This window comes from Ochotona princeps, chromosome 29 (assembly GCF_030435755.1).
Source record: "Ochotona princeps isolate mOchPri1 chromosome 29, mOchPri1.hap1, whole genome shotgun sequence".
NCBI lineage: Eukaryota > Metazoa > Chordata > Mammalia > Lagomorpha > Ochotonidae > Ochotona > Ochotona princeps.
Genome location: NC_080860.1, coordinates 12,318,611 through 12,333,938, shown reverse-complemented (window position 1 = coordinate 12,333,938; position 15,328 = coordinate 12,318,611). Strand labels below are relative to the sequence as shown.

The 15,328-nt window shown below is 48.4% G+C and overlaps 1 protein-coding gene across 1 annotated transcript in view; it reads right to left on the bottom strand.

Annotated features, from left to right (window-relative positions):
- Positions 1-15,328, bottom strand: part of MYO1H (myosin IH) — a 44,610-nt gene that overhangs the window by 12,391 nt on the left and 16,891 nt on the right. Inside the window, exons 10-17 of the mRNA XM_058656838.1 lie at positions 14,253-14,358; positions 13,299-13,379; positions 11,610-11,701; positions 9,489-9,583; positions 7,904-7,950; positions 5,670-5,750; positions 4,956-5,061; positions 2,816-2,933 (exon numbers count right to left, since the gene is read on the bottom strand). Coding sequence (XP_058512821.1) covers positions 2,816-2,933; positions 4,956-5,061; positions 5,670-5,750; positions 7,904-7,950; positions 9,489-9,583; positions 11,610-11,701; positions 13,299-13,379; positions 14,253-14,358 — 726 coding nt within the window. The remainder of the gene's footprint in view (positions 1-2,815; positions 2,934-4,955; positions 5,062-5,669; positions 5,751-7,903; positions 7,951-9,488; positions 9,584-11,609; positions 11,702-13,298; positions 13,380-14,252; positions 14,359-15,328) is intronic.

The window sequence follows — 15,328 nt, the reverse complement described above, 5'->3', positions numbered from 1 at the left end:
GCTGATCCTTTCCTTGCAAGTGCCAGCATCCCATATGGGCACCAGTTTGTGTCCTGGCTGTTTTACTTCCTATCCAGCTCCCTGCTGTGGCCTGGGAAAGCACTGGAGGATGGCCCAAAGTTTTGGAATGCTGTACCATATGGAAGATCCAGAAGGAGCTCCTGGCTTCAGATTGGCTCAGCTCTGGCCATTGCAGCTATTTGGTGGGGGGGGGGGTGGTGTGAACCAGTGGATGGAAGATCTTTCTCTCTGTCTCTTCCTCTCTGTAAATCTGTAAATCTGCCTTTCCAATAAAATAAATCAGTATGAGAGAGGGAGAGACAGAGCAGGGGAGGGAGCATAAAGAGACAGAAAGTGATTCTATCACCAATTCACTCCTCAGATGATTGTAACAGCTAGGACTGTGCCAGGCGGAAGCCCAGGGCCTGAGTTTCCATCCGTGTCTCCCACAGGGGTGGCAGGGATCCCAGGCCTCGGGTATCCCCTGCCGCCTCTGCAGGCACCTGCAGCTAGGGCGGGGAAAGCAGCCAAGTGGTGGCTATGTCACAGTGCTGCCCCCTCGTGGCTATTTTAGTATAACCATTTCACCAGAGAACTGTTGGTGTGTAAGCAACCGGAGGAACGTGGGTGGGTGTATCTCATGAAGCCACTCTAACTTCCTGGGAGCAGACCGCACAGCCCTCACAGTGCAGGCTAGGAAACAGGGCACGCCTCTGAAAGATAGGATTTGGACCTCCAGCCCTACACCCCCTGTGAATAGCAACCCGTGCCGCCAAGACCCTCCAGCAGCAGCTGCAGTCACTATTAAAATCTTCGCAGTTGGGCTTGGCAGCGCGGCCTAGTGGCTAAGGTCCTCGCCTTGATCCCATATGGCCGCTGGTTCTAATCCCGGCAGCTCCACTTCCTCTCTGTCTCTCCTTCTCTCAGTATATCTGACTTTGTAATAAAAATAAAATAATTCTAAAAAAAAAAAAATCTTCGCAGTCAAGTCAAACCCAAGACAGATCCTGCTCACATCTGCCCCCTGGTGACAGGTCTGTGCACTTGGCCTTGTGCTTCCTTGAAGGCCGAGTTAGCTGGGCCTTTAGCGCAAGGAAGATGTTACTGTTTTGTTTTGAAATGATCACGGCTATTGTGCTTAACAGACTGAGTTCCCTGAGGGATGCCATTTTACTTACTAGCCTATCCAAGGGACTTTCATATGGCATGAAGATATTGCAACAAGTGCCCAGAATAACAGAATTTCAAGATCAGTTTTGGTGGGGTTGGCATGGCAGCTCAACAGGCTAATCCTGTCTGCTAGTGCCAGCATACCACATGGAGGTAGATTCATGTTCAAGCTGCTTCACTTCCCTTCCAGTTCCCTTCTTTAAAAAAAAAAAAGATTTATTTTATTTGAAAGTCACATATACAGAAAGGAGGAGAGACAGAGAGGAAGATTTTCAGTCCGATGGTTCACTCCCCAAGTGGCTGCAATGGCCAGTGCTGAGCTAATTCGAAGCCAGGAGCCAGGAGCCTCTTCCAGGTCTCCCAAGAGGGTGCAGGGTCCCAACACTTTGGGCCATCCTCTACTACTTTCCCAGGCCACAAGTAGGGAGCTGGATGGGAAGCAGGGCTGCCAGTATTAAAACTGGTGGCCATACGGTAGCCTAGTGACTAAAGTCCTTGTCTTGCATGCACCGGGATCCCATATAGGCGCCGGTTCTAGTCCTGGCAATTCCACTTCCCATCCAGCTCCCTGCTTGTGGCCTGGGAAAGCAGTGGAGGACAGCTCAAAGCCTTGGGATCCTGAACCCGTATGGGAGACCTGGAGGAAGTTCCTGGCTCCTGACTTTGGATTGGCACAGCACCAGCTGTTGAGGCCACTTGGGGAGTGAACCATTGGATGGAGGATCTTCCTCTCTGTCTCTCCTCTTCTCTGTACATCTGCATTTCCAATAAAAATAAAATAAGTCTTAAAAAAAATAGCCCATATGGGATCCCGACACAAGGACTTTAGTCACTAGGCCACCGCACCGGGTCCCCCCGTTCCCTTCTTATGGCCAATGAAGGCAGAAGAGAATGACTCAAGTCTTTGGGACCCTGCACCCACATGAGAGACCTAGAAGAAGCTCCTGGCTCCTGGCTTTGGATTGCTCAGCTCTGGCTGTTGCAACCATTTGAGGAGTGAACTAGCAGATGAAAATTCTCTCTGTCTCTCCTCCCTGTAAATCTGCCTTTCCAATAACACACTAATTTTTTAAAAATTATTTTTGGTGTAAAAATTTTGAAATACATGCACACATGAGGTGTTCAAAAAGTTCATGGAAAATACGAAAAATTCTGTGCATAGATTTCAAAATTTCCTACACTAACATACACACACACACACAAATTCCACACCAAAAGGTGTATTTATTTCAAAGGCAGAGTGACAGAGAGGGGGAGAGGAAGAAATAGGTCTTCCATGTAACTGGTATACTCCCCACATGGCTGCAATACTAGGGTTGGATGAAGTGTCAGGCCAGGCCGAATCCAGGATCCTGAAACTCCACCCAAGGTCTCCCGTGTGGGTGGCAGAGGTTCAAGTTCTTGAGCCATCTTCTGCAGCTTTCCCAGGCATGCTGGTTGGGCACTGGATCAGAAGTGGCACAGCTGGGATGACATTCCGACATGGGAAGCCGGCACTGCAGGCAGCGGCTTTAGCTGCTGAACCATAACACCAGCCTCAAACCTTTCTATAGCGTCTGTTATTTCCAAACCTGGTCGAGGACCCTGGCGGGTGCTCAAGCCCATTGGCTTCAGACATGCACAACCTTTGCAAGAAGACCTTTACCTTTGCAAGAAGTGCTCGTACTTGCGCCGGTACGCGAAGCCGGCCCGCCTCACCCGTAGGTGCTCCATGAGGCCCAGGTATTTGATCTGATGCCTTATGAGAAGATCATCAAACTTGCCTTCGGGGAAACAGAGGTGAGAATGACAGTGAAGCCTCCCAGTGGCTCCATTCCAGTCAAGACAGACCATGGGCTGCAAGCCGATAGTCCCTGCCTTCAGGCCCTGATTCTGTTTCTAAAACAGTATTCACCAACATCATCTATCTTCACTCTATTTAAAAGGCAGAACGAGGGCTCTGCGTGATGGCTCAATGGCTAAATCCTCACCTTGCAAGCACCAGCAACCCATATGGGCACCAGTTCGTGTTCTGGCTGCTTTACTTCCCATCCAGCTCCCTGCTTGTGGCCTGGGAAAGCAGTGGAGGACAGCTCAAAGCCTTGGGACACTGCACCCATGAGGGGGACCTGGAATAAGCTCCTGGTTTCAGCTCAGCTCAGCTCCAGTCATTGCAGCCATTTAGGGAGTGAACCAGCAGTTGGAAGATCTTGCTCTGTCTCTCCTGCTCTTCATAAATCTAATCTGCCTTTTCAATAAAAATAAGTACATCTTTTTAAAAAAGAAAATAAGTAAAGCAAAAAGAAAGAGAACTCCTGGTTTGCCTCCCCAAAACTTTTGATAGCCAGGGTCAGGTCAGGCCAAAGCCTGGAGCCTGGAGCTCCATCCGGGTCTCCCACATGAGTGGAAGTGATCCAAGGCCTTAAGCTGCCACCTGCTGCCTCCCAGTATGCACATCGGTGGGAGGCTAGAGAGGAAGCAGAGTAACTAGACTTGAACCAGGCACTCTGGTAGGTGGGCGTTACAAACAGCGACTTAACCACTCTACCCAATGTTTACCCCTTTGATTTTTCCAAAGAGCGAATTTTATAGGGGTAAAAAAAAAAATACGGATTTTTAAAATTTCTTTAGAAAACACTGTGAGATTCAGCTATCCTGGGCCTGGAGTCTCACATGGTAGCTTCTGCCTGGAAGGGACGGGGGTGGCTGCTATAAAATCCAGCCATCCCCTCTCCAGGGTTTGTTGCAGTCTCCTCCACTCCCTATTGCCTTACATCCAACCTGCTTTATGCATCTGCTATTCCTATCAGCTCCTACAAGCCTTGGAGTGTATGACTTCATTCATCTCCACGGCAAGAGCTGAGCAAGCATCCACGTCACGGACCATCCCAGGAGGCAGTTCAACAGCTGGGAAGGAGTATTGCGGCTGCTTCCACCGCCTGCTCCTTTCCAGCTGAGCTGTGCTGCTGCTCAGACTGGCCAAGTTCTAAGCTATGCTCACCGTGGACAGCTTCCTAATTCACTTACCCTCTACTGTTCTCAAAAATAAAGATGTATTTATTTGAAAGGCAGGGTAACAAAGAAAGAAGATACAGAAAGAGAGAGACTCCATCTAGTAGTTCACTCCCCAAATGTCTACAGTGCCTGGGATCAAAGCCAGGAGTCTGGAACCCCACCCAGGTTCTCCCACATGGAATACAGGGACCCAAGCGCTTGGGCCATCCTCTGCTGGAATTGGAAGCAGAGCAGCTAAGACTCAAACTGGTGTTCTGATGTGGGATGCCAGCGCGGCAGGTGGTAGCTTAACTTGCTACTCCACAATGCACCTGTTCTCTGCTATTTCCAAGGGACAATGGACAACCTTAGGGGAGGGGAGGGGACAGGCATTTGGTACAGTGGTTAAGCTATTTGTGATTCTACCAGCACCCGACACTGGGTGCTTGGATTTCAGCCTCTGCTCTGCATCCAATTCCAGCTTCCTGCTAAATGCACACCCCAGGAGACAGCTGGGATGGCTCAAGTAGTTGGGTTCCAGCCCGCCCATGTGGGACATCTGGATGGAGGTCTCAGCTCCTGACTCAGCCCTGGCTGTCGCAGGCACTGGGGGAAGTGAATCAGCAGGTGGGAAATCTCTCTCTCTCTCCTTTCAAATAAGATAGAGTTCAAGGCAACATTCAAACATCTTAAAAATGTAACCCATTCCCATGCATGGCACCAGAAGCAAGCCTTTCGCCCGCACACTCTTGGCTGGCCTCTCTCGGCCATTTTTTCTCTGAGTTCAGTGCCCAGAACGAATCGTAACTCACTAGGCTCTTTCCTCTCGTTGGGCTTGATGCAGCGGATATATGAGGGCTCCTTTGAGATAAGAATTTCCAGGAGGCTGCTCAAGCTGTTCTTGAACTGCGTCCCCACCTGCCCAGAGACAGAACGGGAGCCAAGTTGGCACCGCAGCTCCCCGGGACAACACAGAGAAGATGGCTGGGGCACCAGCACCCTGCTCACTTGGCAGGTCACCTGCTCACCTGATCTCCTGACCTAAGAAGTAGAGAAAGTCAACCTTGGGTCAAGGGGAAAGTTGGACAAGCCATCCATGCAGGACAAGTCAGCATGTCTGCGAGGAGTGCTTGGCGGAACCTGCTTTATCGCCGAACCTGCCACTCGGCATCACTTCCCCCTGTGTCAGGTATCTTTCCGATTCTTTGTCTCTCTGAGGACATCTTCTTAGGCCCTCCTCCCGACCCCATGATCATCAGCCTGAGGAGGGACAAGGGCTTGGCTGACTAACCTCTGAGGCCTGCACAGTGCCTGGCCTATAGCAGGTACATCAGGGAACACCCACAAGTTCATAAACTGGTGTAAACCTTGCAACAAGTACATGTTTAGTAGATCCCACTGGAGAGGGCTGCCTCTGGGAATGGAGGAAAGTGGCATCCAAGGCTCAGGGGGATCATGGCCAACACCCCTGCCGGGTAACTCTATGATCCCACTTCCAGTCCTTCCTGGGCATCTCGTCCACTCACCGTGGGTGGCCTCCTGCGATTCTCCAGCTCCGCCACCAGGAAGCATTCCCTGAGGATGCTATTCTTAGACCTGCACAGCACCTGCAAGGGGAGACAAGGGAATGTTCTTCCCTTTGGGTCAGCAATAGCCAAAGCACCTGCAGGCAGGTTGCACAAGTGTGCACTGGGCAACAGCCACCTGCATCATGGGTGCCGGAAGATGCTTCTACTGGGACAGAGGGGAAGATGCAGGTGCCATAGAACGGGTGCATATTGGGTGCTGCAGTCAAGAGGTCCCTTGGGATGCCCATATCCGTGGAGTGCTGGGTTCGCGTCCTGGCTCCACTGTGTTTCCTGCTTCCTGCTAACATGCACCCTGGGAGGCAGCAGGCGAAAGCTCACACAGTTGCGTTGCTGTCACCCCAGCTGCAGGGAAAAACCTGAACTGAATTCCCAGCTTCAGCCTGGCCTGGCCCCAGCTGTTACGGGCATGTGGGGAGTGAACCAGGCAAAGCAAGATCTCCATCTGTCCCTCTGTCTTTCAAAGGAATATTTTTATTTTTATTTTTTTGAGATTTATTTTTATTACAAAGTCAGATATACAGAGAGGAGGAGAGACAGAGAGGAAGATCTTCCATCCGATGATTCACTCCCCAAGTGAGCCGCAACGGGGTGATGCGTGCCGATCCGAAGCCAGGAACCAGGAACCTCTTCAGGGTCTCCCACGCGGGTGCAGGGTCCCAAAGCATTGGGCCGTCCTCCACTGCTTTCCCAGGCCACAAGCAGGGAGCTGGATGGGAAGTGGAGCTGCCGGGATTAGAACCGGCGCCCATATGGGATCCCGGGGCGTTCAAGGCGAGGACTTTAGCCGCTAGGCCACGCCGCTGGGCCCAAAGGAATATTTAAAAAAAAAAAACTATAAAAGGAAAGCTTCACCCTACTGTATCCACTACATTCTCTTCTTGCCAAGGCTATTTTCCCTCTGCTAAGATTCAAGCATTTTCCCCAGTTGAATTCAGCCACTACAGAATGAACTAACTGGCTCTTTGCAAAGTCTTGACATTAAGTGACGAGAGGAAGGTACAGACGTGCATAGTGTGTGGAGAGTGAAAGTGAGAGAGCTTCCTTCTGTGGTTCACCTCTACCAATGGCTGCAGTGGTCAGGGCTGGGCCAGGCTGCAGCCAGGATCCTGGAGCTCCGTCAGGGTCTCCAGCATGTAGGCCATCCCTGCTGCATCAGCAGAGAGCTGGATGAGAAAAGGAGCAGCTGGGACTTGAACCAGTGTTCTGATATGGGATGATAGCGTCACAAGCAGTGGCTTATCCCGTAGGGCTGCGAGTCTTTATTCTGTCTTAGAGGCCAGTTCTGATCCAAGCTCCAACACAGAGAAACCTTGACAATGTTCTGCCAAGTAAAATGAGCCAGCTACAGAAAGTCATGATGATTGCCGGTGGTATGAGGACCACAGGCACAGACGGAAGGACGGTGCTGGCCGGGGCAAGGCCTGAGGGGAGGGGAAGTTGTTGGGTGAAGGGGATTGAGTCTGGGGCTGGCACCACGGCTCAACAGGCTAATCCTCCAACTTCAAACATCAGCACCCCATGTAGGTATTGCTTCATGTCCCGGCTGCTCCACTTCCTTTCCAGCTAGGGCCTGGGAAAGCAGCAGAGGATGGCCCAAAGCCTTGGGACCCTGGCACCTGTGTGGGAGACCCGGAAGAAGCTCCTGGCTTTGAATTCATTCAGATCCCACCATTGTAGCCATTTGGGTAGTGAACCAGCAGATGGAAGTTCTTTCTCTGTCTCTCCTCTATAAAATTTCCTTTTACATAAATCTTTTTTTTAAACGGGGTTGCATTTAACTTTTGCAAGAAGAGTTATGGAGATTCATCTCAAGGTGAATATGCTTAATGTTGCTCAACTGCAGGCGGCAGTTTTACTACTGTACCAGTCCCCTCCCTCCCCTGCCCTCCACTCCATCTGGGAGCCTCCTAAGGACAAGGACCCGGTCTTATTCACCACTGAAATCACAGGGCTGCCCGCCCGGGGGTACCACACACTTGAGCCTGGTTGCCAAGTGAAGGGCTCACACAGATGACCTTGAATGTGTGGCCTGGCCATGATACTAGGGACAGAGTTCTAACTCCACAGTGCACAGCTGAGAAAACACAACAAAGCCAAAGCTGTTCCCCAGCTAGGGTCCCAGGTGGCACCCCGAGCCCATCGCAGACCCACGGGTCTTGTCCCACACTTACTTCTTTCAGATGTCTGTAGAGGAGGTCGTTGTTTTTTTCCAGGAATCCTGTAAAACATCCAATTGAAAAAATCATGAAAAAAAAATCAGTGGTGACCGTGAAAAAAAAAAGCCTTTAAATCTTTAGCTTTTCTTCTAAAAATCATAATTCTACCACAACTGATGACAGAGGGAAGCCCTAGAAATAATTTCTTAGGGTTAGAATCCAGTTTCCCAACCTCGGCGCCCTGGTTACTTGGGGCCATGTGATGGCCTGGTAGGATGCTGGGTCACATAGCTGGTGGCTGTTCACACTGGATGCCAGTAGCACTTTCGCCATGTGGGACAACCAAGGGGCTCTCCAGGTACCCATCGACAACCCTGGGCTAACACGGGCAACAGCTGAGAAAGCAGGTCCTTGGAACTGAGCTTAGGACACGTGTGGTAGACTCTAAACCCTGACACTGCACGCCCATCACAGCCTTTATGCTGAGGCTCACACGCATGTCATGGTTCAGTAGCAGTGAAATACACACGAGGACCATCCACAAATAATGGTGGAGGGGTTGGAAGGGTAGAGGGGTGGAGGGAATGTTAGTAAAGTGGTTTGAGATGCCCATATCCAAGTGCCTGAGGAGTGGGTCCCCCATCCTGCTCCCGGCTAATGTGTACCATGGGAGACAGCAGGTGTTGGCTCAGATCGTTGTTCTGTCACTTGCGGCTGTGTGACCTTAGATATGTCATTCAACTTCTCTGATCTCACTTTCCTCATGGATCAAAAGAAGGATACTAATTCTGGCCACATCACAGAGATTGAAGAATTTAGGATGGGGGTGGGGAGCGGTGGCAGTGCAATGGCTCAATTGGCTAATCCTCTACCTGCAAGTGCTGGCATCCTGTATGGATATTGGTTCATGTCCCAGCAGCTCTACTTCCCATCTAGTTTCTTGCTTATAACCTGGGAAAACAGTGGAGGATGGCCCAAAGCCTTGGGACCCTGCACAAACTCCTGGCTCCTGGCTTGCAACTGGCTCAGTTCTGACCATTGTGGTCATTTGATGAGTGAACCAGCAGATGAAAGATCTTTCATCCTTCTCTCTGTAAATCTGCCCTTCAAATAATAAAAAAAAAATCTTTTAAAAGACAGTGTCTGGAAGAAGCACGGGTATAGAAAGCAGGTGAGTTTGTGGCCTCAGGCTACAGTGGTTGCTCAGGGAGACAGGATGGGGGAATGGTGGCGACTGGGAACAGGGTTTCCATTCTGGCTGCTGAAATGAGTGACTGCCTGCAGCGGGGCTGGGCAGACGGATGAAATGCAGGCGGATATGGCTGGTGCACAAACTCCATCTCCACAGGGGATAAGGGGCCTTCAACAGAGTTCACAGAAAATGCAATGAGAAGAGTATTTTGGGGCTATTTTGAAAACCACACATATATATTTTTATAATACACATTTCCCCTTGAACCTTTCAGAAACCCCTCAGATATTAAACTATCAAGGAAATGTGAATGTCTTTTCCAACGGCACAGGTGAGTGTGCGGTCGGGGTCCTTTGGGACAGCCACGAGGTGCTTTTCCAAAGAGCTGCTGCAGCCCCGGCCACTCACCCTTGGTACAGTACGTGACCTCCCCAGCGTAGTGCAGGAGCCGGAACTCCATCCAACCAATCCGCTTGCGGCCCTTGGGACCGGCCAGCTTCCGGCTGCAAGAGACACACAGACGGGTGCAAAAGATTCCTTTTTCTGAGAATTAAAAATTCCTAAGTGAGCCACAGAAATGCATGCATATTAACAATGAAATAATGTCTTTTTTCCATGTGATCAAAGAACTGTTTTACTACCTTACCTTTTTATGATATTGAAACAATTAACCTGATTCCGACTCTGATTATCCATGAATCTTTATACATGAATATAAAGGTGGTTCAAAAAGTTCAGAGGAAATGGAATAAAAGTTGGATATTTTTTGGTGCAAAGAAATTGAAATGGCACACACCATTCTGAAGACTCTTGGTAAGCAGAAAGTTCGTGGAGAATATATCATTATAAAATTAAGCATGGGGCCCTGCATGGTAGCCTAGTGGCTAAATCCTCACCTTACATGCATCAGGATCCCATTTGGATGCCAGTTTGTGTCCCAGCTGTTTCACTTCCCATCCAGCTCTCTGCTTGTGACCTGGGAAAGCAGTAGAGGACGGCCCAACATTTTGGGATGCTGTAACACATAGAAGACCTAGAAGAAGCTCCTAGCTCCTGGCTTTGGATTGGCTCAGCTATAGCTGCTGTGGCCACTTGGGGAGTGAATCAGCAGATGGAGGATCTTTCTCTCTGTATCTCCTCCTCTCTGTAAATCTGACTTTCCAATAAAAAACAAGTAAAAAATCATGCATGAACTTCAATTTTTAAAATTTATTTGAAAGAGACAGACATTACATACAGAGCTTTCACCTACTAATTCACTCTCCAAACACCCACAATAGCTGGGGCTGGGTCAGGCAAAGCTGGGAACCAGGAGCTGAATTCCAGTCTCCCGTGTGGGTGGTAGAGCCCAACTACTCAGGTCCTTGAGCCATCACTTGTTGCCTCCCAGGGTGCACATTGGCAGGAAGCTGGAGTCAGAAACGGAGCCTGGACTCGGACCCTAGTGCTTCAAAATGGGATGACCCAAGAAGCAGGTTAACTTGTGTGCTCCAGGCCCTGATGGATTTCAATTTATATTTGCACCCAAAAAAAAACCTTTTTGCTAAATTCCATTTTCCCGTGAACCTTTTCAAAGTATATACACATGTATTCTGACAGCACACGTATTCTCAAGTGCACAAGGCAATGGCGTTCTTGCATCCAGATGAAAACACGGAACATTGTGCGGTTCCTAAGCATTCTGACCCTGAACCCCTTCCACTCACAACCTGACCTCTAGTTGCCCCAGTCCCTTTGGCTAACTTCTGTCATCTCTACAGTGGGGTCATCTCGTGCATCTCAATGGACGCAGTTAACAGGCATGTCAGCTGAAGGAGGACCTGTGTGTTCCTTTGTCGGTGTGTCTCTGCTTGTCCTCCATCCTGACTTTTATGCGACTTCATTTAGTTAACCTTTTGGTAACAAGTCTGCGAAAAAGCCACTCTCACCTGTCGAGTCTCTACCACAGCCAGAAATTGCTCAAGGCTACTTATGATGCCACCTGGTAGGTGTATTATCACCCCTGTCTTTGTGAAGGGGCAACACAAACGCAGGAGTAAGGTGCTTGTTCAAGTCACATGTCTAGCAAATGGCCAAGCTGGGATACAAAATGAGGTCTTTGTGTTTCCAGAACATACACCCTTCAATTCTTCTCTCCTGGTCTCTAAGTTGGTTTCCGGTTGATTTGAGTACTCAGTACTGTGTCTCTTTGATCTGTACCTGTGGTTACACGGGTACAAATTAAAAAATCATAAGGTTGTGTATTTCAGGTCTACATACATCACTGCATTTTTTAAAGAGAGAGAGAGAGACTATCTCACATACATGGGTATGTCCAAAATACAGCAATTGTCCAGAATAAAGCAAGTTGTAAAATCGTTTCTATGTGTGACTCATCTGCGTTGGATCTCTCCTGACAAAGGTGGAGACGTGTGTGAGTTGGGGAGTCACATGAGATATCCAAGTAGCAGCTGTACTCGGGGGGGCCTAGGCACTCACCCAAGACAACAGACACACAACACGTAACTGCTCATCCAATAAAGTGCATACGTTTGGAAGTGTGCGTGCTTGCCCACTTTCTCCTCCAACTTCTCCAGGAAACTCAAGTCTGTAGCATGACCAGGGCGAATGCATTCCTCATCCTTCCAGAGAAAAACAGAAACCTCAGTCCACAGCATTGCATGCCAGCAACTCCACATGTAAAGGCGTTCACCAGTCTTGGCAGGACATTCTAGTAGAAAAGACTATAGGGGCACACTGGGCTAACCTGCCCCTTCTGACACTGGCATCCTATGTTAGAATACTGGGTGAAATTTGGATTGCTCTGTCTTGGCTTCAGCTCCCTGCTAATGTACCTCAGAAGGCAGCAGAAGATGGCCCAAGTCCTTGGGTCCCCACCATCCATGTGGGAAACCCAGATGGACTTATGGGCTCCTGGATTTGGTCTGGACTAGGTCCATGGTGGGTATTTGCAGGGAGTAAACCAGTACATGGAAGGAATCTTTTTGTCTCTACTTCTCCTTTTCCATCCTCCACTTTTCAAATAACTTTTTTTTTTTTAACAAAAAGGCTCTAAGACCAGTTGGGTCTACCCTTTCCTGTATCTGAAGCCCTCCTGTTCCTAGATTCTGCCCTCAAGAGTAACAACAGGTCATGAATCATCTCAGTCACTGACACACGAATCAACCCAATCTGGGTTAAAGTCAGGGAACCAACTATTACAAGTTAGCATTCTAACACTTTCTAATTCCATCTGGAAAACCAACTACAAGCAAGCATTAATTACTAAGCTCTTTAGAAGTACCAGTCCAGCGACCCATGCCAACACTGTCTTCACAGAAACCTGGATGATGAATTTCCCTTGCCCTAGATGTCTACACAGCACACCCCTTACCTCACTAAGGTCTTTGTTCAAATGGCCCCTTCCCAGTGATGCTCCCTCTTCACCCCCAATTTATATTACCCCAGAATGAGACCCTTGCCTTCCTCCTGCCAGCACACTTGCCCTTCCTTTTCCAGCTTTTTTCTCTGTAATGTCTACTTTGAGCATGAAGCTGCTGGCTCAATCTTTCAAGGATAAAACTCCAAGCAGGGGTGCTGAACTGTTCCATTTCCTGTTGAGTTTCACAGCACAAGGCATTCTTGGCACCAAGGAAGCACTCAATATATGCATGCTGTATGAATAGAGTCTGAATGCTTACCATAATCAGCACGCATTCCCTCAATGAACTTGACCTTACCCTTTCGCTGTACCCCTGGAGCTATGAGGCATGCAACACCTGCCTAACATGACGCAGCAGACCGCGGTGACCCCAGACACCACCAGTTGTACTTTAGAATGCTGGGTTCCCAAACAGTTGGTAGCAGCATGAATGAAGGCAATAGAAGGGACCGATGGCTACCCGATCACTGCCTACACCAGTTCTGTGGTTCTCTCACTCCTGCCCCACCGCTGTGGAAGGTATGCAGGCACACTTTCATTTTAAAGGTCTTTGCTAGCAATTTCTAAAAGCCCAAAGATTTCAACACACGGACCTCAGCGCACAGCTCCAAGCAGGAAGTCAGCATGTAAGCTCAACTTGAACCCTTCAATAACCCAGTGGATTCCACCTGCAACCCTTTGTCATGAAGCCTGTGAAGGATCCACCAGCGACTCCGTCATGAAGCCAGGGAAGTAACTGTTGGACCCATGTTGTAGATGCCAGAGGTGGGGGCGCCATGCCCACCAGCTTTCCTCACCAGAATGGATATGATTCCTTTGTGTCTCTCTTCTACCAAGTCACAGATGATCTTGTTGTTAAAGTACTGGATTGGCTCCCACTGAAATGACCAAGAAGAAAGAATTCTCTGACATGCATTTAGACAAATAACAACAACAACAAAAATAGATAGGAATTAAAGTGATTTTTCAAAATTGTTTTTCTGATTTTCATACACTCTCTTGGGCCTGGTGCAATGGCTCAATTGACAAGTCCTCCCCTTCAAGCACCAGCATCTCATCTAAATGCTAATTCATGTTCTGGCTACTCTGCTTCTCATTCACTTCCCTGCTTGTGGCCTGGGAAAACAGCGGAGCATGGCCCAAGTCCTTGGGACCCTGCACCTGTGTGGGAGACCTAGAGGAAGCTACTGGCTCCAGATTGGCTTAACTCCAGCCGCTGTGACCACTTGTGTAGTGAATCTGTGGGTGGAAGATCTTTTTCTCTCTTCTCCTCTCCATACGTCTGATCTGCCTTCCCAATAAAAATAAATACATCTTAAAAAAACCCAAAAAAATACTCTTAAGGAAATTTTAGTTACTTGATGATACGTTCATGCTGTGTACATGTGTTGAAATATTGCAGTGCTCAGATACATGAAGGAAACAATATGGAAATAATAGTCTTACCCACTTTCCTGCAGCCCTTGAACCTTTTTACCCTAATTAACTATGTAAAGATTGTAAAAAAATATAACAAAAAGATGGAAAAAGTTAAAAAAATTGCACTGTGTTCTCTAATGTATAAGGGTTACATGTTCACTAAAAATTGAAAACTTAAGGCTTTCTGAATAGCTTCTCAGGAAATATGCAGAGTAGGAGTGAAGAATAATCCTTTGTATACATTAGGATAATTTCCAATGACATAGCGTTTCTCAGAGCCATGCTTTTAGCTAGATGAAGAAAACCCAATAAGAAAGCATTATAGCATTCACCTCGATGCCTTCTGTCTCATACTCCGCCTGTTCCGCTTTCAGGGTTCTCTCTATTAACAGTTGCTGGAGTTTCTCATTGCAGTAGTTGATGCAGAACTGCTCAAACCTACAGAGGCAAAAGGTCTAGGTCACTATTGTTACATAAAAAAGACTCATTTTCCCAAAACAGTAACACTTTTTCAAAAAACATTTTTTATTGGAAAGTCAGCTGTACCAACAGAAGGAGATACAGAAAGATCTTCCATCGGATTGGCTGACTCACTCCCCAGGTGGCCACAACAGCCAGATCTGAGTCCACCCAAAGCCAGGAACCAGGAAATTCTTCCAGGTCTCCCATGTGGTTGCAGGGGCCCAAGGTTTGGGCCATCCGCTACTGCTTCCCCAGGCCACAATCAGGGAACTGGATGGGAAGTAGAACAGCTGGGACATGAAACTGGTGCCCATATAGGGTCCCAGCACATGCAAGGCAAACATTTTAGCCCACAATCTATCGCACTGAACTGAAAACCATAACATTTTAAAGGAGGGTTTTTAATAGAGAAAAAGGAAAACAAAAAAAAAATCTTTTTTAATAAAACAATTTACTCAACAGATCATAGGATACAAGTTAAAAATGTTTTCACGGTTTTTCCATTTCTAGAATGATCTGAGGATTAGGGGCTACACAAACACAGCGCACCAGAAATGACTTGGACCAACGGATGCTATCAACAGGGCTGAAGGACAGGCAGGTGGGTATTAGGATGTGGACAGGAACCTAAAAGGCTCGTGTGTTGGAGGTTTGGTTATCAGTGTTAGTAAGAGGTGCTGTCTTAGTGGGAGGTGAGCAGACTGCTGAAGGGTTGAGGCTGGTCCTATGGAACCAGTTCTTGAGAGAGAAAATTGTCTTGAAAGACAGAACAGCCACCTTGAGTCTCTTTAATCACACACTCTCTTCCGTATGTGCCCCCACTAGTGCCATGCCACCCCCAACCTTGTGACAGAGCCAACAAGGCTCTCATCAGAGACTGAGTGGGTGGCACCACCTGATCTCAGCCCTCCAGCCTCCCCAACCATGGCCTCCATAGACCTGCTTG